At 36.1% G+C, this 26,244-nt stretch overlaps 2 protein-coding genes across 2 annotated transcripts; both read right to left on the reverse strand.

The window, feature by feature from the left end:
• Positions 1–17,914: 17,914 nt before the first annotated feature.
• Positions 17,915–18,742, reverse strand: LOC141691712 (uncharacterized). Its single transcript, XM_074496471.1, has one exon. It carries the CDS (start codon positions 18,740–18,742, stop codon positions 17,915–17,917), a length of 828 nt encoding a protein of 275 aa, XP_074352572.1.
• A 1,809-nt stretch (positions 18,743–20,551) lies between these two features.
• On the reverse strand, positions 20,552–25,877 carry LOC141690221 (polyadenylate-binding protein 2-like). Its single transcript, XM_074494913.1, has 9 exons — positions 25,372–25,877; positions 24,458–24,576; positions 23,432–24,088; positions 23,272–23,349; positions 23,100–23,189; positions 22,574–22,711; positions 21,487–21,663; positions 21,196–21,399; positions 20,552–21,030 (listed from the first exon to the last, which is right to left on the reverse strand). The coding sequence occupies exons 1-9, from the start codon at positions 25,649–25,651 to the stop codon at positions 20,797–20,799; spliced, it is 1,977 nt and encodes a 658-aa protein (XP_074351014.1). The 5' UTR covers positions 25,652–25,877; the 3' UTR covers positions 20,552–20,796.
• Positions 25,878–26,244: the final 367 nt, after the last annotated feature.

A 26,244-nucleotide genomic window follows, 5' to 3' on the forward strand; every position in this document is an offset into this window, starting at 1 on the left:
GCTGAATTCATGGACTTCATCAACTATAGTGAAAAGATCAACTTGGTCAGACTCAACAAGAAGAATTTGAGGAAGGAATGGTCATTCATGTTTGACTCTATTCTGAGAGTATTCACATGTAGGAGGACAGGGTATGATAATATTTCTAGTGTAGTTCAGAAGCTGGTACTCTCCATGGCTCACAACAGACTCATCAATGTGGGGATGCTAATTATGCAGGAACTCAGCACAAGGCTAACTATGCCTTTATCTTCAAGAGGTAAGAAAATTTTCTTTCCTAGGTTTATAATTTCTACTTTAATCCATAAAGTTACAGACATTTATTTACTTGATGGTATAGATATGACAAAAATAGGCAATTGTAAGCAAGTGTCCAAAATTTTATTTGGTTCACTTACTACAAAGAACAAGGTAATTGTGAGAGTCAAAATCACTCCATTTATGTTACAGAGATTTAAGACTTACCCTTACCCCATGAATGACATGAGGTCTACTATTATATCTAGTGCAGTAATGGTTCATGTACCTGTGGAAGAACAAATACAGGAACACCAACAGGGACCTTCCCAAGTTGAGACCCTTTCTTCTTTACCATTAGAAGCTAGGAAATCAACCACTTTATCCTCTCAAAAGGGTGAAGTGAGTAAAAAGAAGAGAAAGCAGACACATATAGCTATAATAAATGAGAGTGGTGAGGACCAAACAGAACAAGAGTCACCTTTGGTCAAGAAAACAAAGAAGGCTAAATAAACAGAGTTGACCACTCAAGCCACCTCTGCATCCTCCCAAAAGAATATAGTTGTAAAACAGGGACTTAAAAAGACTCTAAAGTTATTCTCTCAACAGGGTGTCTCTATTGAACAAAGCATCCACCCCTAATGCACCCTGTACAGGGTCTGCACCATCACTTGAACAAATTCAAGTATATGAAAGGAGAAATAAGGATGGCACACACAAAGAGATCACATCTTTTAAAGCTCCCTCATCCATTCAGGGGGGGGTTGCCAATACTCAATTCTAAAATACAAACTCTAATTTCTTAAATTTCTTTTTCATACAATGAAGCACTTGAATCGGATTCTCAAGTGATGCCAACTTCAATTGACATGGTTCAAGAAACAATGCTCACCACCCAGGAACCAAATTTAGTTGGTGAGAGGCTACATACTGGGGTAGACTTTGATGACACCAACAAAACCAGAGGGGTTTCATCAGTTTTTAATGAAGACCCTATGGTGGTTACAAATATACCTTCATGTGCAAATCAACCTTCACAGGTTGTAAGATTTAAGGGTAGTACTTTTGAGGGGGAGCTATCTAAATCCTCTCTAGTTTAATTGGAGGTTCCTCTTGTGGGAAAAACTCCCCTCAAAACCCTAGCTGAGATTGCACTCACAATTGAAGTTAGGAGTTCAATTGCCAATGATCTTGCTAAGGGGGAGGCAAGTACATCACATTCATGTGACAATGGTTTGAAAGAAACACAAGGGTTTGAGACTAGAGTACGTAACATTAACCTAGTTAACTCCCCTCCAATTTCAATGGAGGTTCCCACCACAAGTGAAGAACAACAAGTTGTCACAACCACAGTTCAACCTGTGAGTCAAACTATGACATCTGTCATAGGTGGTTCTATAACAGATCAACCCTCCAACTCTCAACCCACAGATATTCCTTCAACATCCAATCCTTCACAACAACCATCTTACCCAATCCAACAGTGGTTAGAAAATGCTCAATACCATCCAACCATATTAGATGACCTTCTGGTTGATAAACTTTCAGGCCTTGCAAATATCACTCAACATCTACTCACTTCAGATATGTCAAATCAAAACTACCAGGAAATTTTGCTTACCTACAATGAAGAATTTAAAAACAGAAGTAGAAGATAGTCAATGAAGCTGAGCAAGATGGAAATGTAGATGCTTGGCTCTCTAAGGACTTCACCTTGGAAATGGATGAGGTCTTGGCAAGGTTCAGAGAAGAGTATGTCACTATCTTGGGGAGTAATGTCAAGGTCCTTACTTCACGGGAGGTCTATGATGCAGTCAATGAAGTCCACAAGGCTCAACTCAAAGCTTTTCACCTTTTTGGTAAAGCACTACAAGTGACTTTGCCTGGTCATCAAGACAAGATCAGAAAATTGGTGAGGGATAAGTTGGATGAAATTATTCCTTCACAAGTCAAGATCCAATCAAAATTCCAACATTTTTCTGACCAGATGCCAAGATTTGATCTGACTTCAGTAGATACAAATGTCAAAATTCTAAGGCAATCCTTTGTGGCTTTGCATGAGGTGATTCAATAGTACATTGCAAATTCATATGACACCAAACTCAAGTTAAATCAACTTCATCAAAGCAGATATGAGCATTCGACACTTTTGATGGAAGGAATAAAGGAAGCTGTGCAAGCCAGCTTTGGAACCTCTCTACCTTCAAGCTCTTACCAACCCATTTCAACATCAACAAACTTGCAAATACGGGATCTTCAATTTCAGGTCTCTACCCTACAGTCATCCAATGAGTCTCTAATAAATCAAGTCTCCCAACTCACAGCCATGGTTCAAAGTTAGCAGGCTGATATTCAAACCTTGGTGGACTCCCACAAGCATCTAAAAATGCAGAATTATGTGTCTTTGGGGGCCATCATGGGTGCACTCACCATTCAACTATCTGCACTTCGAGAAGCTGTGAGGCCTGAAATCCCTACACCTTTTATCACGCCTGCCAACAAGACTAAGGGGAGATAGAGGCTAGGTTATTAAGATCATCCAACCAAGTTGTTCAAGTTCAAGCTGCTAAATCTCAAGAAGTTGATGTTGGAATGGAGAGGCTTATCAAAGCAACCGAGGGACCTAGTTTGAGCATGGAATTTGATGAATTGCTCAAGGCACTTAGGGCTTCTCTAAATAATAATTTCTTCACTTACAAGAAAGCTTTGGACAAGACAATAAATTTAATAAGGGTGATCTTAGTGACAAGGAATAATATCCAGGAGAAAAGGTTTGTGGTCAACATAAATGACTCAGGGGTAGACAGGTGTATACAGGTGTCCCTTAAATATCTCATAACAAGGACATTTGAGTTGGACATTCTGATAAATAAAGTCAACAGAATGATTCACAAAGACACTCTCTTGCTAACTGAATTGAAGAAGACTCAGGTAGCTACTTTTCCAGAAACATATTTAAAGCCAAGCAAGGGAGTGGTATACATCTGTTCTGCCACCAAACATTGCAAACACTTCCAAATTCCTAAGCAATGTGTCATGGAAAATAAAAAGCTCATTATGACCTTGGAGACTGATATGAAGACTAAAAAGTACAAGACTGTTGAGGATGAAGAAATGATAAAGCTGTTGGGGAGATATCTGAGGAATCCTGAAGCCAATTTGCCTAAAACTCAAATCAATAAGGATGAATTGGATGTTGATGAGCAGAAGAAAGATGATCAAAAACCTTCTGGATCAAATCCAAGTCAATCCACCAAGGCAACTGGTCGTAAGGAAGTTTCTAAGAAGAAGGGAAATGATGAGAAGAATGGGGATTAGAAGAGAAGAAATAAGAAGGAGGATGATTCAAGAACCAAGAAAAATGTCCAGTCAATCCAAACGTATATTGCTCAAAACACTAAACCCATAAGCTCAAATTTTTAACTATCCTAGTCCTCAAAGCCCAAGTTCATGTACAAACCAACTGCAAATACCCTACTCAAAATACCAATCACATCCAGCTAATCCACCTTGAAGAAAATCACAAACTTACCCTCATTTAAGCCACCAGTTAAAACTCATTACAAATTTGTTGGAAGAAAACCAAAGAAACTGCAAGTTACTGAAAGGGCTATCTGAAATTATTATGATCAATCTAATTTTCTTCCACTAAATTGGTGCATCACAGATGAAGAATACTTTCAACAGCTGGCTGAAGAAATAGTCCGAGTCTGGGATGTATCTTATACATAAATCAGGATATATTATGATGATGGCACCTTCACTCTACTTGGCAGTAACCAAATGGATACACTTTCAACCACAGAATTCAAAAGAGTGATAAGTTTGATGAGAGATAAGGACACTATTACAAGGGATTGGAAGGCTATATTCTGTGTATGGGTGAGAAAAAGGGATGAAAGAAATGCAAGAGCAAAGGCTGAATAGAAGGAAAAAGATAGAAGATATGCAGAAGAACTTGCAAGAATTGAACAAAAATCAAATGAGCTCAAAGAAAAGGGGTTGATCATACTTTCAAAGGATGGACACTTCCTAAATATAAAAGCTGGAAGATTTTCTAGATTCAGAGTTGGTTACCTGAATGGCTATTCACTAGATAAGTGGCTCAAACTTGTGGAAGCTCTAAGAGATACTAAAATCATAGAAAACTTCAAGTGCTAGTAACTCTTAAAGACCTTATTAGAAAAGATCCAGGCTATGAGGATTTCATGTAATGAATGTACCTGTCAAACTCATGTAATCAATTTATGTATAAAAAGTTGTACTTGTATTTCTGTCAATTTTTATGTATTATAATATTGTTTCATTATAACTTGGGGTTAGTCTTGTTACCAAGCATGAATTTGTGATAAACAATCTTCTCACAAATTGGGGAAGATTGTTGTGCAAGACATGCATGTACTATAAGAAGACTAAGTCAAATTGAAAGTCCTAAGAATTAGTTGTATGATAATCTAAATTTGTATTATGTATTGTATTATTTGAGTCTATAAAAATGTCAAAGATTAGACTGGAGTATTTTTGTATAAATTGTGTCAAGCCTAAGAATAAACTCTGAAAGAAGATCATGCCTCAGAGAAAGTGTGAAGAAGCTTGGAGTTAAATAAATCTGTTATAGGAAAAATGTTCTAAGTCAGAGATCTACAAGTCACAGATCAAGTCATATAGAGAAGTCATTCGAGAACTCCAGAATGACTTATCGAGAAGTCCAAATTGGCCTATTGAGAAGTCCCGGAGATATCGACAAGTTAAATGAAGACATGAAGATTGGAGATATCGACAAGTCAAATATTTCATTAGAGATCTCAGAGATATCGATAAGTCAATATACTTATAGAGATCTCAGAGATATCGACAAGATATTTCTACATGCAGAGTTTTAGAGACCTCGATAAGTCAAAGTTATCTCGAGAACTTAGAGACCTCGACAAGTCAAAGTTACCTCGAGAACTTAGAGACCTCAACAAGTCAAAGTTATCTCGAGAACTTAGAGACCTCGACAAGTCAAAGTTACCTCGAGAACTTAGAGACCTCAACAAGTCAAAGTTATCTCGAGAACTTAGAGATCTCGACAAGTCAAAGTTACCTCGAGAACTCAGAGACCTCGACAAGTCAAAATTACCTCGAGAACTCAGAGACCTGGACAAAGTCAAAATACTTATAGAGAACTAAGAGATCTCGATTAGCCATTATACTTATCGAGATATCAGTTATCTATAGATCAAACTGGAGATCTTGATATGAAGCTCAAGTACATAATACAGACAAGTTAAATATTCAATATTATCAATCAACAAATGATCTAATCACTTAGATTGAAAAGTCTACAAAAGCAACTTGAAGAGTACTAGATTAAAGGCCAAGATTAACTGAAAAAGGAAAATCACAGATTCACAGGATTTGCAAAGATTCACTAAGCCAAAAACAAAAAGCTTTAGAGATAACTTAAAGTAGGGTTTAGTACATTCTATTGCATGTTGTGTAAACATGTGTTTACTAATCTATAAAGTAAACACTGGTCCTTTGTTTTTAATTATATCAAACAGATTTAGAATTTCTTGTAACTCTCTCGAGGAAGAAGCTGAGTTCTTTACCTACAAAGAACCAAGAATTTATAGCTAAACACTAGTTTGATTTTAATACAAAATTAAGTGAGTTTTGAAATATTGTGTGCGCTGTTTATATTTTGTTAACATAATATTACTGCATTTCTTATCTGTTTTGCTCACCAAGTAACAAACATTCAAAAAGCCTTAAAAATAACCAAAATACATTCACCCCTCCTGTGTTATATTCATTACCTAACATGATGTTTGATCGTGAGCTTTTTAGGGATTTGGACACTTCAGTGGCTTCCAACGTGAGGATTGGAAATGGAGAATATATTGTGGTCAATGGAAAAGGCACGGTGGCAATTGAAAGTATTTCAGGTGGAAAATATATTAAAGATGTATTACTTGTGCCTAACATAAGTCAGAATTTGTTAAGTGTTGTTCAGTTGACTGAAAAAGGTTTCAAAGTTATTTTTGAACCAAATCAATGTGTAATTGAAGATGAAAATGGCCATATGATGTCTTCAAAGTAAAAATGAAAGAGAAAACTTTGCACTTGACTCTTTCAAGAAAGAGGAGTTTAATATAGAGCAACCTGAGGAATATGTTGTGAAGGAAAAGAAGATCATGCGTATTTACTTAAGAAAGCCTTATATGGCATGAAATAGACCTCTAGAACATGGAACAATGGAATTGAAGAGGATTTGATTCAGCTTGTGGCTAAAAGAAGCCTAAATGAAACTTTGTGGTTAAGAAAAGTGTTACTATATTCGAATATGAAAGAAGAAGGATGCACAAAGGTGTCGGTTGACAATCAAGCGGCAATTTCTATCTCTCACAATCTCGTTCTTCATGTTGACATATTTAAGATGGCTCAGCCAAGAAGTAAGTTTAAGTTTCTAAGACGGAAACTTGGAGTTTGCAGGAACCAAAGTAAGGAGGAGTGTTGAAAATTTACTTCAACTGCTGCAACAAAACCATGTCGGAATTTTATATATTGTCTATTATTTCTTAGTTATTATGGATGTTTAAATAAATAACTTAGTAGCAGTTGTAGGATTATAACTATTTAGTAGTTATTGTTGTTTTTAGAAGTAAGTTATAGGTAGTTTCTTATCTTTAGATTAGCAGTTAGCATAGGTGTTGTATATAAAGGTCAGTTATGCAGATTTACAATTATAAAATTTATTCACAGAAATTATGTCATTCTCTCCTACATTCACTAGTTTCTTATTTACTGCATAAAAACCCAACAACACTATATAATGTGACAACACTCCATAGTGGTCACTTTTCTTTCAATTGTGCCCGAAAGTTTCTGAGGTGGTTAAATTTACGACTACAATCCAAAGACTGGAAAATTTTACTATTTTATTATAAATTTAACTATGTTGGATTACTGTCATAGATCTAAACTACTCTCCGGCACCTTATTATTAATCAAAATAATTATATTCAATTTATACTCGCAATTTAATATATGTTCCACATTTTGTTAGATGCTCTCGGGAAGAGGATGATTTAATCTAGTAGTCCCCATTATAGGGCATGCTATGATTCTAAAGTATCCGTGTTTTATTATTTTTTATGAAATTTACCTGTAATTGAAATGTTATAAATAAATAGGGTTGCATCGCCCGCAATTAGTTCATTTTCATTCGAAATATGGTGGGTTTTTTACATCTTTCTATATGTTTAATCTGCATTAATACTTTTAGTAAATGATCAATTTTTGTATTTATTCATATAAACTTGTGAGCTAACAAAAATCATTTCTATGATGTGCAACTAAAAATTATTTGATAATTATAATGTCCCGACTCATAAGACAAAGAACATTGTACATTTCTGAAGCAAATAAATAACACTTAGAAACTTCTTGTGGATTGAGGTTCAGTTGAAAAAAAGTAACTCAAAATCTGCATTATGTTAATGCTCTACCTTCGGTTGTAAGTCCTAATTTATTTCTTTTATTTTTATTCATTTCCTGCAATAAATAGATCCCTTCGTCAAAAGTTAATATCGCTTAGAGCATGTATATATAATTTTCTCAATGGTATATAGAGCATGTATGTAGAATTTTCTCTTCCTGCTCAATGGTATCGTGACTGTAGAAATGCTAAAGGAGATAAAAGTATGGTTTGATTATTCTCAACTAACTATACAGAGATGAGAGGGGATACAATATATACAGAAAATGAGATCTACTGTGCTAACAAACTTTCCCTCATGTTGGCTAACTTAAACAAGTATATTTACATTTGTACCCTTACTATTGCTAACACTATCCTGAAGAAGCGAATGCTTCAGTTAAATGAACTGGATGAATTTAGACTTCAAGCGTACAAAAATAACAAAATGTACAATGAAAAGGTAAAAAGGTGGCATGACAGGAAGCTATCTCCCAAGTCATTCGTGTCGGGGCAACAAGTTCTTCTATTCAACTCTCGTCTCCGACTTTTTCCTGGAAAGTTGAAATCAAGGTGGTCTGGACCATTTATCGTCAAAACTGTGCTCCCACATGGAGCGGTGGAGATTTTTGAGGAAGATCCGGGCCAAGCATTCAAAGTTAATGGTCAGAGATTAAAGCACTATTATGGAGATACGGCAAACCGGGAAGTGGTTAGTGCCGTTTTATTATCAACTTGATCGCATTACTCTACGTTAAGCTAATGACGTAAAAGAAGCGCTTCTTGGGAGGAAACCCAAGATATGAGACCATAGGAACCCTTAGAATGTCGTACTTTATCCAAAAACCCAAAAAAATCATAAAATTGGTGGCAGAAAAAAAAATTCCAGAGACCTTGCAGGCGCCCGCCTGCTAGGACCAGGCGCCCGCAACCACATACCACAATCCCCATTACCCACGATTTTCTTCCTACAAATTAGCCACAATCCTACTCCAAATCAATTTCTAACCCTAAGCCTACCCTATATATACATACAACCTCATATTACACATCTCATATACTTTAAACTCTCAAACTCTCTCCTACACACAAACACAAACTCTCAAGCCCTTATTTTCAGTTTGCATGGCACCAAAGAGATCGAGAACTATGGGTAGCAGCAGCACCAATCCGACTGCTACAGATTCGTCGAGGAGCACTGCTGCGAGGCCCCGATTGTTGGATAGGGCTGCTGAAGAAGAATATGCCAAGCTTCTGACGAAGCGGATTATGAAGGAGAGGGGGTTTTTGCCATCGGGGAGGGATGGTGAGTTGTTACCGATGATTGCAGAGAAGGGATGGATGACCTTCTGCGAGTCACCTGAGGTTGTCCCGATGAGTATTGTTCGCGAGTTCTATGCGAATGCCAAGGCCGACAAGAATAGGTTTTAAGTTGTTCGTGGGCTTACTGTTGATTATCAGCCCGAGGCGATTCACCGGGTTATTGGGCAGCGACAAAGGAAGCCCCAGGAGGAGAATTGGAATGAAAAGGCCCCTGAGGATTTTAACTCAGACTTGATTATTGCTACTCTCTATCAGCCGGGCACAGTGTGGAAGTTTAAGAGTGGATCTAACGATTATCGTTCTTTCCCAGCTGTCCCGATGAACAATTATGCTCGTGCTTGGAATGCATTTATTTGTGCTAATATTCTCCCTTCTTCGCATGCATATGAGGTTACAGTTGAGAGAGCCAGGTTGTTGTGGGGGATTCTGAATGAGGAGTATTATGTGGACCTTGGTGAGTTCATCTACCAAGGGATTTTGAAATTTTTGAGGGGGAAGTTGCAATATAATATCCCATATGCCTCTATTATCACAAAGTTGTGCAAGGCGGTTAGAGTCCATTGGCCTTCTTATGAGCAGTTGCAGATGTCGGCCGCTCCTATTGATTCAACGTCGTTGAATGCGATGTAGGAGTGGACGGGTGGAGAGCCTGAGTCACATGGTTTGGGATATCACCTCCCAAGAGGACGTCCAGCAGCTGGGGCTACCATGGTTAGGTCTAGCCAGGCTCAGGGGGGGGAAGGTTCTTCGAGAGCCCAAGGAGAAGATGGTTCGAGATTAGCTGATGTCCAGTACAGGAGGCTTTCCAGGAGGATGGATGCGATATATGAGTCGCATAGTAGGTTTGCGCAGGAGCTCACCCTAACACTTGGGACTACATTTAGAGGCGTTGGAACTGACATCCAACGGCCCGTTTTTGGTGAGGATTCTGCTTATCCACCTCCTGACACTCCACCCTATGAGGGTGATGATGATTATGATTCTTCTGAGTTGGTATACTCTGTGTTCCTTTCTATTACCTTCACTAGGGACAGTGAAGATTTTAAGTTTGGGGGTGGTATTTAAGGAACATATTTGTGTGTGTGTCATGTAGTTGCATTTTCATGTTATTTTAGTGCATATTTTTTCCATATAATTTTTTTATATAGTTTTTTTATTTTATAGCTTTATTTATCATGTCATATAGCTCATGCATATACCATGATCCCTTTTGTGTTGTTTTATCGATTGATATGTGATATTGATGCGAGTGTAGTGATAGCGTTAGAGTGATGTTGAATCTTGTTAGGTTGACATGCATGCTAGAAATACTTGTAATTTCACTAAGTCTTAGAGTATGCTTAAGGACTAGATTGTTGTCATGGTTTGATGGTTTTTGAGGTTAATCTATTGCTTATGCTTAGAATGTATGATAGGCTCTTAATGATAAAAGGCATGAAAAGATAAAATTTGGAGTAAAAATTAGAATTCATTGCTAGTTGTGGCTAGGCGTCAAATGGCTAGTAGCCGGCTCGTATTGTATACGAGTAGTCTAGGGTTGAGCAAGATAGAGCAAAACGCACTTGCTCAGAAATTAAAAGAAAAAAAAGGGAAAAATATATATATGGTTTAATGCATAATTGATCACGAGTGAGCTCTTTGGTATTCGAGTTATTAAGTTCTTAGGGGACTTTGTGCCTAGTGACCTAAGGCTTTTATAGTCTGGGATCCGCTAACCTAACGCTCGCTAAATGGATACAATTGCATAAGTCTTTTGTGGACCTCACTCATTGCACGATCAAATAAGCATTTGTTTATGTGTTGAATAAAAGCATGATTCCGTAATAAACTCGAATGATCTTGAAGTGTTATAAGTTATTTTGTGTCTAGAATATATTTTTTGTATAATCTTGTGATTTCCTTGAGTATAATAAAGTTATGGTGATTGATCTAGTTTCGAAGCATATCTGTTAAGCATTCGCACACACCACGTTTCTAGTTGTATGTTCGCTTGCGTGATTTGATTGATCTTTAGTCGCCTAATTGCATTTGTTGATATGTCATGTGTTGGTTGGTTTAGTCATCACGATGGGGATCGTTGTATTTCATATAGTTTGCATTCATGCATGTTTTTATTCTATTTTTGAGTCTGTGTTGCTAGGACAAGCATCGATTTAAGTTTGGGGGTGTGATAAGTGGCATTTTATACCACTTAGAGCGTCTCATAACGGCTTGAATTGATGTCTTAAACTCGAGTATTTTGTGTATTTAACGCATTTTTGAGTGTTTTTGCATTTCAGGGTATAATTTGTTTAAATAGGATAATTTCATCAAATTAAGCTAAGGGAAGTGCTTGGAATCAGTTGCGGGGAGTTGTGCGAAGAAATCAGCAAACTTAGGAAAATTCCAGAAGGCTTGCAGAAGCCCGCCTGGAAGGAGCAAGTGACCGCCTGGTAGCAGGCGCCCGCCTAGAAGGAGGAGGCGGCTTCCTGGGTTCATAATTTCATAATCCGATTTTTAGAATTCAAGTTCTAATGGGCTTCTGTTGGCTCTGGATCTTGTGGACTCTTATATAAACCTATTGGGGAGACATTTTTAACAACAAGTAACAAGGAGAGAAGATCAAGAAGACCGTTTTAGCACGCAACAACGAAGAAGAGGAAGCATACGTTTATCTTGTGATTCTTTTAATTCGTTATAACAGTGGATGCTAGTTTTCTTTACTCTTTGAACCTTAATACTCTTGTGACGTACTCTGTTTTTATTAAGTATTTTTATTAGTTTATATCGTTGTGTTATTATCATGTTTTCATATGAACCCATGGTGACGATGAGTTCTATCATGGGCTAATCGTGATCATGGGGTCATAGCGGATTTACTATGGATTTCTTTAGTTAATTATTTAATACCTTGGTATATGGTGATTGTATGATATCTAGCATAGGTTGTGCTTATTCGTCTTATGTGCGTCGCGAACATGTAAGATAGTTTGTTAATCTCTTGTGAAGCGATAGTGAATCTTAAGATTTAGAACTTGCCATGATAGCATAGGTTCATGTTTTGTATGCATGATTAGTGGGTAACTCTAACCGTTTTACTTGCCCTGAGTAATCATAATGAATAACTTGCACTTAAATCATTATGTTGTCAAATTCTGTAGACATATAGGGTCTCAACATAATTGATGCATATTCAACTTCTAACTTAATTGTGGATACTTGGTAGAATGGTATTCGTACAACGAAAGATGGCGTTTATCAATTTCGTGTTGTTCGATTAATATCATCACCATTACATGCTAAGGGTAATAACAATAATTGTTGAATGAAGTAGTAATGAAGTTATGATCTCATGTGTGTTTAATATTGTTAATTTAAGTGTTTAATTCGCTTAGTTAATATTAGTTAATCAATCTTAATTTTTATTGTCTTGACATTGAAGAGTAATCATACATTGGTGAGTAAGTGTTAATTAAATATAATTAATCAGGGTCTCTGTGGGAACGAACTAGAAATCATTTTATATTACTTGTGAACGCGTATACTTGCATGATTTATTTAGCGCATGCTTTGTGCCTAACACGAGGCATAGGGCTCATCATAAGAAGTAGGCCCATGATGTTGGTATAGTTCTCATTGAGCCCCATTTAGAATTGTGTAACTTTCATAACCTCTTCATGTTGATCAATATCTGCTTTAGCCTTACAAGTACAGGAACACATTGGGAACTTGAGCCACATTATTGATATCATCTGTAAGTTGCTTGAATTTGGTATAATATGCTGAAATAGGAAGAGTTTCTTGTGTAAGATCAGAGATAGCACGTTTCAATTCAAAGATGCGCGGTCCATTTTTATGTGCAAATCTTGTATGCAGATCAGTCCAACATCTGCAGCTAAACTGACATAAACAAGACTTGATCGAATCTCAGGAGATAAAGAGTTCAAGATCCAAGTAATGATCATATCGTTGTATCTTTGCTAATGATCAAAGTAATCAGATGTAACATCTGGTACCTTAAACTAGCCAGTGACAAACCCTAGTTTAGTTTTAGCAGACAACGCAAGAGATATAGACTGCTTCCATTCATTAAAATTTTCACCGAAAAGTGTGGCAGAAACAAGAACTTGACTAGGATGATCCGACGGATGTAAGTATAATGGATGAGAACTCTCAAGAGTAATGTATTTGAAGGAAGCATCAAGACTAATATAGGCATTTCCGTGAGAGGATGTTATAGTGTCATCTCAGTTGGTTGCAGGATTAGGTAAACTAGTAGATGCCATGAAGATGTTTGATAAAATGTCACAGAGAAATTGACACTCAAAATTGTATTAATATGTATGTAAATCACTCAACACTCAACAAATAGATGATCAAGATTCACAAACAGATCAACAAACAGATGATCAAGATCAGAATTGATCACAAATCAACAAGCTTGTATGCTGAAACTGAATTATATAAGATTTCATCAACAACAAAGAAGATGAAAAGAAAATATTACCAGAAAGTGATGAAGATTCAATTAAAAATCATCAAGAAACAACAAGAAAGGTATAAATCCGACTTATCAAGTCATGAATTTAGGATCCGCAATCAATCGATACAAAGCTTCAGTGATGTGAGTTGAGAATTGATGGCGGAATCGAAGATACAGAGACTCATGGCTCTGATACCATGTAGAAATGCTAAAGGAGATAAAAGTATGATTGGATTATTCTCAACTAACTATACAGAGATAAGAGAGGATACAGTATATACAGGAAATGAGATCTATTGTGCTAACAAACTTTCCCTCCTGTTGACTAACTTAAACAAGTATATTTACATTTGTACCCTTACTATTGTTAATACTATCCTGTAAGTCACTATACTGGTCCATAGTGACTATTTTCAATGCTTATTGCGCACTTTTGCTTTTTAAAAAACATGGTGATCTTCCTCAAAACTTGCAACAATTTGGTTATATGATGGAGTGATGATTGTTGGGTATGATCTATCATTATGCGCAACAAAGGGACGGTTATATAATCAGGATTAAGTAAGAATAGGCAATAAATCAAATAACGAAACTAAACACGAAGGCAAACAACAAGATAATCGGTAACTGAATTGAAAAAGAGAGAATAGATCACTTAACTCTAACAGAAGTTTTAACAAATCTGAAAGAACTATCAACAGCTGAGGCGCCAAACCTTCGAGAAACCTAGATTGTTATTAAAGTGACTATTGCCCCACTTACGCTGTGATGGGTTACACAATATCGCTTTCAGGATACAACGGCACATAGCACTATGTTCACATGCACGTAATGCTCAACAGCGCCCTGCTCCTCAGTTCGCCCAGAAAATCTATGCTCCAATCTGTATATTATGGAGGGGGAGAAAAAGAGAGAAGAAGTAGCTACGGTTTCACGAGTCTATGATGAGTGTATATTATGGAAAAAAAATTCCAAAAGTTTAGTTATGTATATAATATAAAATAAAACGTAACTGAAGATATCATATCAATATTTATTCAATATATCAGAGTTTGTTAAACTCTGATTGAGCAAATACTGATATCATTATTTATTCCGCCATATTAGAGTTTGTTAAACTTTGATACAGCAAATATTGATATCTCATGTTACAGAACACTAATCAATATTCAAATTAAAATAATATAAAAGTCAGAAAATACTTAAATTAACCAAGCAGTAAATTTCTCGCCCAGGTCGCCTCGCATACGCGAGAAGCCGAGACATTTGCCTTTCGACCCATGTCGTGTCATTGCGAGGCGAGGCGGCGGCTCACATGAGGCACACAATAATACCATGCACACCCCATATCTTAGTAGGTATATACTGCACTTGCAGATGATACTATATAAAGTACTCAACCCCTCTTTACATTATCAATGTGGGAAAAACTCGCAAAACTCGTTTCAAGCTACTAACTTCACCTCAAATTCTATATGAATTATACTAAGAAAATGACTTAAATCCAAACATGAAAGTTTAGGTACTCGTATCAAGGATCAACCTCCAGTAATTAGTTTTAGGAAATTGCACGAATAACGTGTCTAAAACAAGTTTAAAACTTTTCATTTTTTAACCTTGATGTTTCTGCAAGAACTGTTAGCACAATAATTATTAATGTTGGGTTTACCCCAGTGCTTATGCTTTTGTTTCTAATGGGTATGTAGGGCATGAATGTCACACTTTCATGGATAGTCTAGAGGATGCACACACCAAATCAAACCTTTAAAGGAAATTTGTTGATGTACATCGGGTGCTTTGAATCTGCTGTTGTAAAGGATTTGGTTATCGGTGGGTAGAAGGAACTTGAGCTCTGATATGATATTACATTAAGTAATTAATTTATCTAAAATCTTAAAGTTAGTACAAATATATTATATATATTATATATAAGATGAATATGGGAAAGAAGACATCATAAAAATTGTATTCTATTCAAGCGTGTATCTTACAAGATGAGACTTGAGTCATATTTATAGGCTCACTAGAAAATAGGTAGAGAAATCCAAAGGCCAAATACATGAACATAGGTAGAAAAATCCAAAGGCCAAATACATGTACTTGAAAAGCCAAAAGTCAAGAGTTATGACTTTGGAAAGTCAAGAGGTTGTTCTAGAGTATTCTAGAGACATCCATATTCTAACACCCCCCCTTGGATGTCCAATTTTCAATAATCGTGCCTCGTTAAAACCTTTCTAGGAAAAAATCCATTGGGAAAAAAATCCTAGTAAAGGAAAAAGAGTACATCGATTTTGAAAAATTTATTTCAAGTTCTTAAGTCGACGCATGCCAATCTTATGTACCAAGCTTTCAAAAACTGATGGGGGTAGCGACTTCGTGAATAGATTTTATTTCATCTATTTGGGCATCATCATATTTTGCTCATTTTCTTTTCCGAGGATTTTTATCTTTGGAACTGATTGGTCTACCTCGCTTCATGCGAGATCTTGACTCATTTTCCTGGATAATTTGTCCTTCAGGGACTTCAATTTTTGCAGGAGCATTTTCAGCTGGTATGTGTGACTTAGTCACTCTATTGATATCATTGAATGTATCAGGCAATTGATTTGATATGCCTTGTAAATGGATTAGTATTTGAACTTCTAGTTCACATTGGTTTGTACGAGGATAAAAAATGTTCAATATTGGTGCATTCCATGTAATTTCTTTCTCCAGCTGCTTATTTTCTCCCCCTGATATAGGGAAAATTTTAATCTCTCCCCTAATTTTGGAAAAACATTTTCATCAAAATGACAGTCTGCAAATTTTGCAGTAAATAAATCACCTGTCATTGGTTCAAGATATTTGATTATTGAGGGAGATTCATAACAAACATATATTCTCAATTTTCTTTGAGGACCCATCTTTGTGCGTTGTGGTGGGGCAATTGGGACGTATACCGCACACCCAAATGTTCTAAGATGGGAAATATTAGGCTCTCTTCCGGAGGCCAATTGCAAGGGAGAGAATTTGTGATAGCTTGTAGGTCTGATGCGTATAATTGCTGATGAATGTAAAATGGCATGTCCCCAAACTCTAACTGGGAGGTTTGTTTTCATAATTAATGGTCTAGCAATCAATTGGAGTCTTTTAATAAATGATTCTGCAAGACCATTTTGTGTATGAACATGAGCTACAGGATGTTCAACACCATCCCAATTGATGCACTAAACTCATTAAAATCTTTTGATATGAATTCTCCGGCATTATCCAATCGAATTGTTCCAATATTATAATCCGGAAATTGTGCTCTTAATCGGATTATTTGCGCAAGTAGTCTCGCAAACGCCAGGTTACGAAATGATAATAAGCACACATGTGACCACCTTTTTGATGCATCGATTAATACCATGAAATATTTAAATGGTCCACATGATGGGTGATGGACCCACATATATCACCCTGTATTCTTTCTAAAAATTTAGGAGATTCTGTTCCAATTTTTGCTAAGGAGGGTCTGATAATCAATTTTCCTTGAGAACAAGCAGCACAAGAGAATTCATTAGATTGAAAAATCTTCTGGTTTTTCAATGGATGCCCGTGTGAATTCTCAATAATTTTTCGCATCATAATTGATCCAGGATGCCCTAGCCGATCATGCCATATAACAAAATTATTTTTGTCAGTAAACTTCTGGTTTACTGTGGCATTTACCTCAATATTTCGAATATGGGTATAGTATAATCCGGAAGAAAAGGATGGCAATTCTTCTATAACACATTTGCTACCCGAAGTGATACTTGTAATATAAAGGAATTCTTTATCCCCTTTATTCACCGTTTCAATGTGATATCCATTTCTTCGAATATCTTTAAAACTTAATAAATTTCTTTGTGATTTTGGGGAGAACAATGCATCAATTATAATAAATTTTGTTCCTTCGGGTAGTAATATAGTAGCTCTTTCGGAGCCTTCGATCAATTTTATAATCCCGTAAATTGTGCATACATTGCCTTCATATTTATTTAAAGAGGTGAAATATTTTTTATTTTTAAGTATAGTGTGGGTCGTTGCACTATCTACAAGACAAATATCTTCCTCTTTTGTTATATGCCCAATGCGAGAATGTAAAATATCCATATTGCTTCAATAATACATAAATATATAATTAGTAAGGATAATTAGGAAGAGATACAATCATATGCATGCGAATTTAAAATAAACCAAATAAGTACATCAAGCATTCTGTTTATCATCTAGGGTAATGGTGTCGTCAGGAGTCTCATAAAAATTAGCGGTATCCAGATAAGTCATTGTTAAGAGATTGTCTGCATGGTCTTTATCTTCGAAAACTAAATTTGTTTCAACATTCTTGCCTTTGTCCTTCAGGGACGCTTGATAAAGATCAGCTAGGTGTTTTGGCGTACGGCAGGTACGTGACCAATGGCCTTTCATTCCACATCTATAACATTCACTTTCAACAACCCTTTTTCCTTTATTAATATTTTTTTCCAACTTCGGGTTGGAATTAGATTTATCATACTTGAAAATAGGGTAATTTTGGATTTGAGATCCACAACCACGGTTCCTTGTCCATGAGCAAAACCACGTCCACGTTCACGATTACCACCTCGTCCACGCCTGCCACCTCGTCCACGCCCATAATTGTATATTGCCGCATTCGCTTCAGGGAATGGGCGAGATCTTGTGGGGCAAGACTCATGATTCTTCATCAAAAACTTATTATTTTGTTCAGCAACAAGAAGACAAGAAATCAAATCTGAATATTTTGTAAAACCTTTTTCACGATATTGTTGTTGGAGGAGTACATTTGAGGCATGAAAGGTTGAGTAAGTTTTTTCCAACATATCTGCATCAGTAATATTCTCTCCGCGCAGTTTTAATTGAGAACTTATTTTAAAAAATGCGGAGTTATATTCACTGGCGGTTTTGAAATCTTGCAGCCCCAAATGCATCCAATCATAACGAGCTTTTGGAAGAATCACAGTCTTTTGATGATCATACCTATCCTTTAAATTTTTCCACAATTCAAGTGGATTTTTCACCGTAAGATATTCACTTTTAAGTGCCTCATGGAGATGGCGGCGAAGAAAGATCATAGTTTTTGTGCGGTTTGACTCAGTCTCTTGATTTTCCTCTTTAATTGTATTTCCAAGACCTTGTGTAGCCAAGTGAATTTCGACATCAAATATCCATGACAAGTAATTCTTTCCCGTAATATCAAGAGCCTCGAATTCAAGTTTCGTAAAGTTTGACATATTATAAACTATAAAAAAAGTGTTAGTAAAATATATTAAATATTTATTACAAATAATAAGACTAATAAATCACAAGTGTAATATTTTAAAAATAATCACTCTTATCATGCAACAATAATAAATAATTATGAACAAAGGTTACTCCAATAAATTTAGTTCTAAACTATAATGAACATAAAATAATGAATAAAATAAAATTAAAAAAGGATAACCTACAAAATATTATTTTTATTCTTAAAGATTTTCGTGCATAATATCATGCATAACACGTAATTAATCAATAAAGAATTATACGCACAAGACTAGCATCAATATTGATATTAATTTCTCGTTTCAGATCAAAAACAAATAACAAATATACAAAATGGACACAAACTCTGAACTATAACAGAAAGGTACACATGATCAAAATGTTTGCCACAAAAAAAAATGAGACACTACTGTTTATTACACATGAATAAAGATATCCAGTATTAGTGCCTAGTGGTTACTCATTTTTATTTATTAATATTCTTACATTACACATACAGAATATGGAGCTCCAATTACTATTCTTTATTTTGGAAATTTCATTCCTAGATAGGCACGTCATGGTGGGAAAAAAAGTATAAATTTAATCTAATCTTTTTACTCATGTTAGTCACTAACAACAAAAAGCAAAGAGGGTCCAGTTTGCATGAATTTAGGTTAGCAAAAACACTCAACCAAGAACACAATCCAGAGGATTAAAATAATATAGTATTATCCAAAAAAATTGTAATGCATGTAGATCATACCTTTGGCTTAAATGGGATATAAGAGATTACTCTTTCTAAACTTTATGCAAACCAAACTCCTTTCAAAGTTTTGAGAAACTCGTGCTGATAACGTATTACAAATATATTGTATATATTATATATAAGTTGAATATGGGAGAGAAGAAATCATATGTAATTGTATTACATTCAAGTGTGTATCTTATAAGATGATACTTGAGTCCTATTTATAGGCTCACTAGAACATAGGTACAGAAATCCAAAGGCCAAATACATATACTTGAAAAGCCAAAAGTCAAGAGTTATAACTTTGGAAAGTCAAAAGTTTGTTCTAGAATATTTTATAGACATCCATATTCTAACAAAAGTATTATAACGCCCTGGATCTTATATTATTCCGACAATAAACGAAAAGGCAGCTAATCACTATCATACCATTGAGCTATAAGTCAGGTGATCGGGTCATTGGCTCGTAAGAATTGTGTGAACATCGTCACCTTAATACATTTCAGAACTTACATAAATTAACAAGGAGACATGCCTTCTTGAACAAGAATTCAAGGTCCCCAGAACTATTAAAAACCCAACTTTTTGTTTCCTATAGAAGCTTAGATACTTCCAAGTTACTGTCATTGTTTATATATGATTTTATTTGGGGTTGTAAACTCACAAATACAAAATACTTGCACGTAGATTATAAAACCGTCGAAACCAAAAATAACTGTCAACTAAATATTTACTGCTGCAGTATTTCCCTGGCTGCAGCCTGCAGCTGCCCTGGTAATTTTGCTACGGAAGGTGGGAGATGACGGATCATTTTTGTCTTGATACGTATTTGATATTCCGAAGGCTAGTATTAAAGAGAAGCTTTGAAACTGTAACAGATGTGAGAAACCAAGCACACCTAATCATGATTCTTCTCTCCAAAATTTACCATGATTCAAAAGAAAACCGTTAACCAAGCACACCAAATCATGACTCTTCCAGAGAAAACTTAAAACCTACTAATAAACCCAAATATATAAAATGTACTCTTACTAATCGTAAACTGATATAAGACAGAGAAGTCCATTTGTCATGCATTTCAAAATTTAGAAAAAGTAGACACCAAGCTCCAAACCAAATTCCGTTGTCTAAAAGAAATTGTCAAGGATGCAAATATGCAAATTCTGTTTTGGATGAAACTTAAGCACACAAGCTTCAATTTGTAGTGCAAAATCCATGGATAAAAAGCAACAAATACTAGAAACTTTAAGCCTTGACTCGAAAGGATCCCCAGGTACTACAAGCCCTGAAACTTTAAGAAACGAGGTTCTCGTTTAGAGAGAGTCCGCCCAGTTGATCAGCTACATTAGGCTGCGATACATTCCTTAAAACATCCATAGCCTCAGCAACTTTTGCCTTCAGAGCATCAGGTGACTCCAGCAAATGCAGAACTTCAGTTTGGTCCATCTCTAAAAGCATGCCTGTGACTTTGGCTGCATGATCGTGCTCTAGCTGGTCAACAAGCGGGTATAAATTTTCCCCGAGCATCTGCCATAAAACAAAAATGTTAAAACCACATAACATTAATAACTCAGGTAACATTTTTTAAATGATATTCAAGAAAAAAAATATTATAGAAAAATTCATAGAATTGGAGGAAATCCTTCTGTTGGTGAAAATGATCAAGAAATAGAATTCTGTAAGGAAACTTACAGTCCTTTGCTGGTCTGCCGGAGCATTAGCAAGCGCAGAAGCCAATGCTGTAATCGGCATAGGCTGACCCATAGCAGCATCTCTAGGAAGCATGCCGCCCATGTTGTAGGGAACCGGAAGCATTCCCCCACCAACACCAGGCATTGCCACATCCCCAACATTACGACCGGGTGGAAAACGATACATGCGCCCCCTCGGCATGAGCTGAAAAAGACGTACCCAATTTAATAAACTACATTTATCTTATCAAGAAATTGAGGAATAGCATTATACAGTACACATTCAATTTACCTGTTGGGGCATCATAGGAACGGGTTGCTGACTCTGTTGTGCTGGACCTGCTCCACGCCTTCCACCAGGCCTTTGTCCCTGCTGACCTTGCTGCACCATTGGCATGAAGAAATTTGGCAACGGACCTCCACCAGGCCTCATCCCTGGTACCAGCTGTTGCTGATAGCCAAAACCAGCCTACAAGCAAAGATAATTATGTCAATTAAATAGATAAGAAAGTATAAAACAGTGTCATTTCCTTTGTCACTTTTGCAAGTCCAAAAGATAATTTGGCATCGAGAAACTACCACCACCCCTGTAACTAGTGGTAGGCTAAAAGGGTAGTATAACAATCTGTAGCAGAAATGTCCCTTTCCAGCTTACTTTTTCTACTGATATAGGAAAAATGCCTTCTAAGTCCTGAACATCAATTGCTTAAATTTGTTACCATGACTGCAAATATTCTGGTAATGACTATGAGTGAGAATAAAATCCAAACTGCACACCATGAACATTTAAATATACACTCTAATTCCACTTTACTACCAACAGATTTAGAAAGAGACGATATCATTTTTTTGAGTCCTACATCCGACATGTGTGTCAGTGTGTGCACATACGTAGTGCAGTTTCCCTCTAAAAACCAAATACATACTCATGCACATGTATTCTAGTTCCACTTCAAACCCAGCAGGTTTACCCCATATACACCCAAGTGGCTCCCCTGAACAAATGGTAACATCAGTACTATATAGCTTTGGAAAGACAGAACCAGTAAACCTTAAACAGTTGGACCTAAACCCCATAAACAGTTTTTGGTTGGTCATATATGTATCGGTAACTAAGACATAGTAAGGCAAAATTTATGAAAGGCAACATGTTATAAGCTAGTACAGTGTACAGCTATTAACTCCCTTTTAAACAGTAAAAACTCCCTTTTAAAACTCCGTATGGACTACATAAAAGTAAATAACTGGAAGAAAGAAGCATCTCCTGAGGTTTAAATCCCAGAACAATTACATTGGAACCAACCTAATGCTACCATATCAGCAATACATTTGTAACACACTAAAATACATAGGAGTCCTACTTCTAAAAGACCAAATACCTGGGTCGCAATCATTGGAGGAGGTGCTTGTCCATAAAAGAGTTGCTGTCCCATACCAGGAGCACCAGGTGGATATATAGGCATACGAGGAGCCATAGAAGGAGCCATTGCAACAGGCCTCATTTGTGAAAACTGAGCCTGTACACAATTAAAGTTTTTTTAATAATTAATATTAACACTTTATCTTGTTTAAATTACTCGGAGCACTTAATTCATAAACTACGAATCAAAAATTAGTTCCGTGACATAATCTGATCAAAGACTTCTACTAACCTTCCCACATTTGCATTTTTCTACTAGTGTAGTCACAAAATAGGAATTTCTTGCAACTTTGTATTATCATAACAAAAGGAACAATAATGCAAAAGCATGTTGCAGTATATTCAGTAAATACAAAGGCATAGCATTTCATTCAAATAAGTAGTTTGTGCAAGTTGCAAAAATATTTCACCAGACAACATTATCGATGCTTCCATGAACATCATCATGCCTTATATCTTAACTAAAAAACAAAAAGATATGGCACCTGTAACCTTGCTCTTCTTTCTTCTTTCCTCTGAGCAAGAGCAACATAAAGTGGCTTGCTGACTATCATTTTGCCATTCATCTCAGCAAGCTGTACTTTGAGAAAACAAAATGATCAGCCCACTAACTACGAATTAACGTAATGCAGGAAAAATTATAGACGGAAAACATACAGCTCTAGAAGCTTCTTCAGGAGTTGAAAAGGCAACAAATCCCGATCCTCGGCTGATACCACTTGGATCACGCATGACCTATAAGGTGCAGGCACAGTAATTTTAGTAATCTACTAAATAACCTGCTACAGCCAACTTCTAATGATATCAGACCACAAACCTTGCATGAAGATATAGTTCCAAAATCAGAGAACAATTCCTTCAGTTTTTCATCATCAATGGTGTCATCTAAGTTTTTGACATACAAATTAACCCCTTGATATTTGTCCACCTGCTCCTTCACAGTTTGCTCAAACCGACTTTTGAGCTCGACTTCTCTCTCTGATTTTTTCTGAGCTTTGCCAACATACCATTCTTTATCATCGAACTTCTTTCCATTTAGTGCATCAACAGCTCTAGCCGCATCTTCAGGATTCTCAAAGTTTACAAATCCAAAACACTTTGATTTTCCATCTGCATCTCTCATTACTACTACACTGGTAATAGGTCCATACTCACCAAAGGTTTTCCTGAGATCATCTTCAGATGTAGATTCAGAAAGATTTTTCACATAAATGTTGTTAAATTTAGTCTTACTCATCTCACTATCTCTATCTTGTTTGCGCAAAAATACACCAACATAAACTTGCTTGTCATTCATCAACATGCCATTTAGCTTATCAATGGCAGTCTGGGCAGCTTCTTCACTATCATACTGCACAAACCCATAGCCTTTAGACTGACCAGAATTATCAGTGGCAATCTTGCAAGAAACGATAGTTCCAAAGCTTGAAAATGTTTCATGCAAGGCTTTGATGTCAATTGACTTGTCCAGGTTCTGCACATACAAAATAGGAAAAGAAATCGATAAAATTTTCTCAAAACTAGAAGCAACTATTTCCAGACTATACACATGCATCTTCTCTTCTGTTTAAACATAAAGCTAATATTTAACACTGGACAAATGTTTTCAGCAGAAATTCAGATAACTGTTATCCATCCCACCAATTAAATTAAAGAGTTATTATAATAGAATCTACATTCATTCAGAGTGACAATTGTGTGGTCATTCTAGTCAAGTTATTCTTAATGGAAAAGTTAACCCAATGATGAAAAATGAATCATCACAGAGTAACTGAGTAAAATTCCATAGTACAAATGCACATGTTAACTAAGATCTTTAAATCACTATATAGCTCCGTGGTACCTTGATAAAAATATTACCCGCTCCACTCTTCCGATCAGTAGGATCACGACGTGAAACACTCACTCGAATTGTCTTGTTATTCAGCGGAGTGAAATTCAAGACATCAATTGCCCTCGTCGCTGAAACATAGTAAAATTTGAAGTACATAAGAATTGGTAAGCATATTATGACATATACAATCACTGTACATTTTGTCATTGATTCAGCATGTTATACAAGTGTGAGAACATAAAGTGTGATAACTAGTACTTGATCAAGATCAAATTAGTTGCATGAGAGTAATATGTGTTCTCAACTGCACTAGAAAATATGAAATGATTGTGATACCACGACAAACATCGAAACCACAGATGGTGACATGGTGACTTGAAGATAAAATTACTGATCAATAAATCAATCAAATACTCTATGCAAAAAAGGCCATGTGCCCGATAATGTGAAGCTAAACACTACCATTGACTATAGTCCAAGTAGTTTACATAAATAACTCACCATAAAACACACTCAATTACTATTCAATTCCAAGGTCTGAAAACACAACACTGACATTCCACCTCAACAACATCTCAATTACACATTTACATCACAAACCACCCTCAATTACAGTTAAATTACAATCCACCCAACAAAACTAACAATCCCCAAATTTATACAGCAACAACTCTGATAAATTAAAATGCATAGATTCAAAATAGTGTCCATTACTTCAATAACTACTTAATTCCAAAAACACTACAAAAGCGACAGTTCACTTCAACAACTTTTCAATTAGGGCACCTAATACCCTCACCTACAGCTCAATATCAAATTGTAACCTACAACCCCTAATCCAAATAACATTTAAAACACAACTTTAAAGCGAATTCAAGCTATGTACATGGGGAGGGAGGGATGAGAGAGAGAGAGAGATTCACCATCTTGCTGATTGCTATAGTTAACGTAACCATAACCAAGCGAGCGACCAGTACTCAAATCTCTACAAACCCTAACCGAAACAACCTGACCGACTTGATTAAACAAGTCATACAACTGCGAATCAGAAACACTAATATCCAAATCTCCAACATACAACGACGTCGTAGTGAACTGATTGCTCCCAGCGGCGTTCACCGCCGCTCCGGCCGAAACTCCGTTAGATCCGGTAACCGTAATCTGCTGCTGCTGCTGCTGAGGTTGAACTTGAATCTGAGCCATTGATTTTTCCTTTTTTCGATTTTTTTTAAAACCCTAGGGTAAAATAGTAGGTAGATGTAGAAATAGGAATATTTTTTGAGATTTTTTGGATAAATCGTCGAGAAATGAAAAATTGACGATGGAGAGAGGAGAGAAAGGAGATGAGAAGGGAGAAGAGGCTTATTTTTTTTTTGATTTGGGAGGGCAGACCAGACTGCACCGCACCGGGTGAGGAGATACAGTGTTGGTGCTATATACTGGAGGCGGTTGCCTTGCTCATCAAACCCTAATTTTTCTCATCGCCTATTCTCAGCCGTTGGATCCTTTTATGTGTCTTGTATTTCACTCCAACATTTTTAGGTTTACAAGCTGTAATTCTTTGAGCAACACCAAGCCACTCAAAAATTGTTTTCCTAAATTAAAATTTGAATTATTTTTTCTTTGACAAAAACAAAGCTTTTATTAATTTGAACATTGTATAGCAAAGGCAAACCACCCCCAACTATTGATACAATCGGTTCATAAAAATAAATAATATATTAAAAATAATTATATATAATTTGTGTCCTAATTTAAAAAAAATTGAAACTAAAAAAGAAATCAAATACATCCAA

The sequence above is a fragment of the Apium graveolens genome, chromosome 10 (genome assembly GCF_009905375.1).
Source record: "Apium graveolens cultivar Ventura chromosome 10, ASM990537v1, whole genome shotgun sequence".
NCBI lineage: Eukaryota > Viridiplantae > Streptophyta > Magnoliopsida > Apiales > Apiaceae > Apium > Apium graveolens.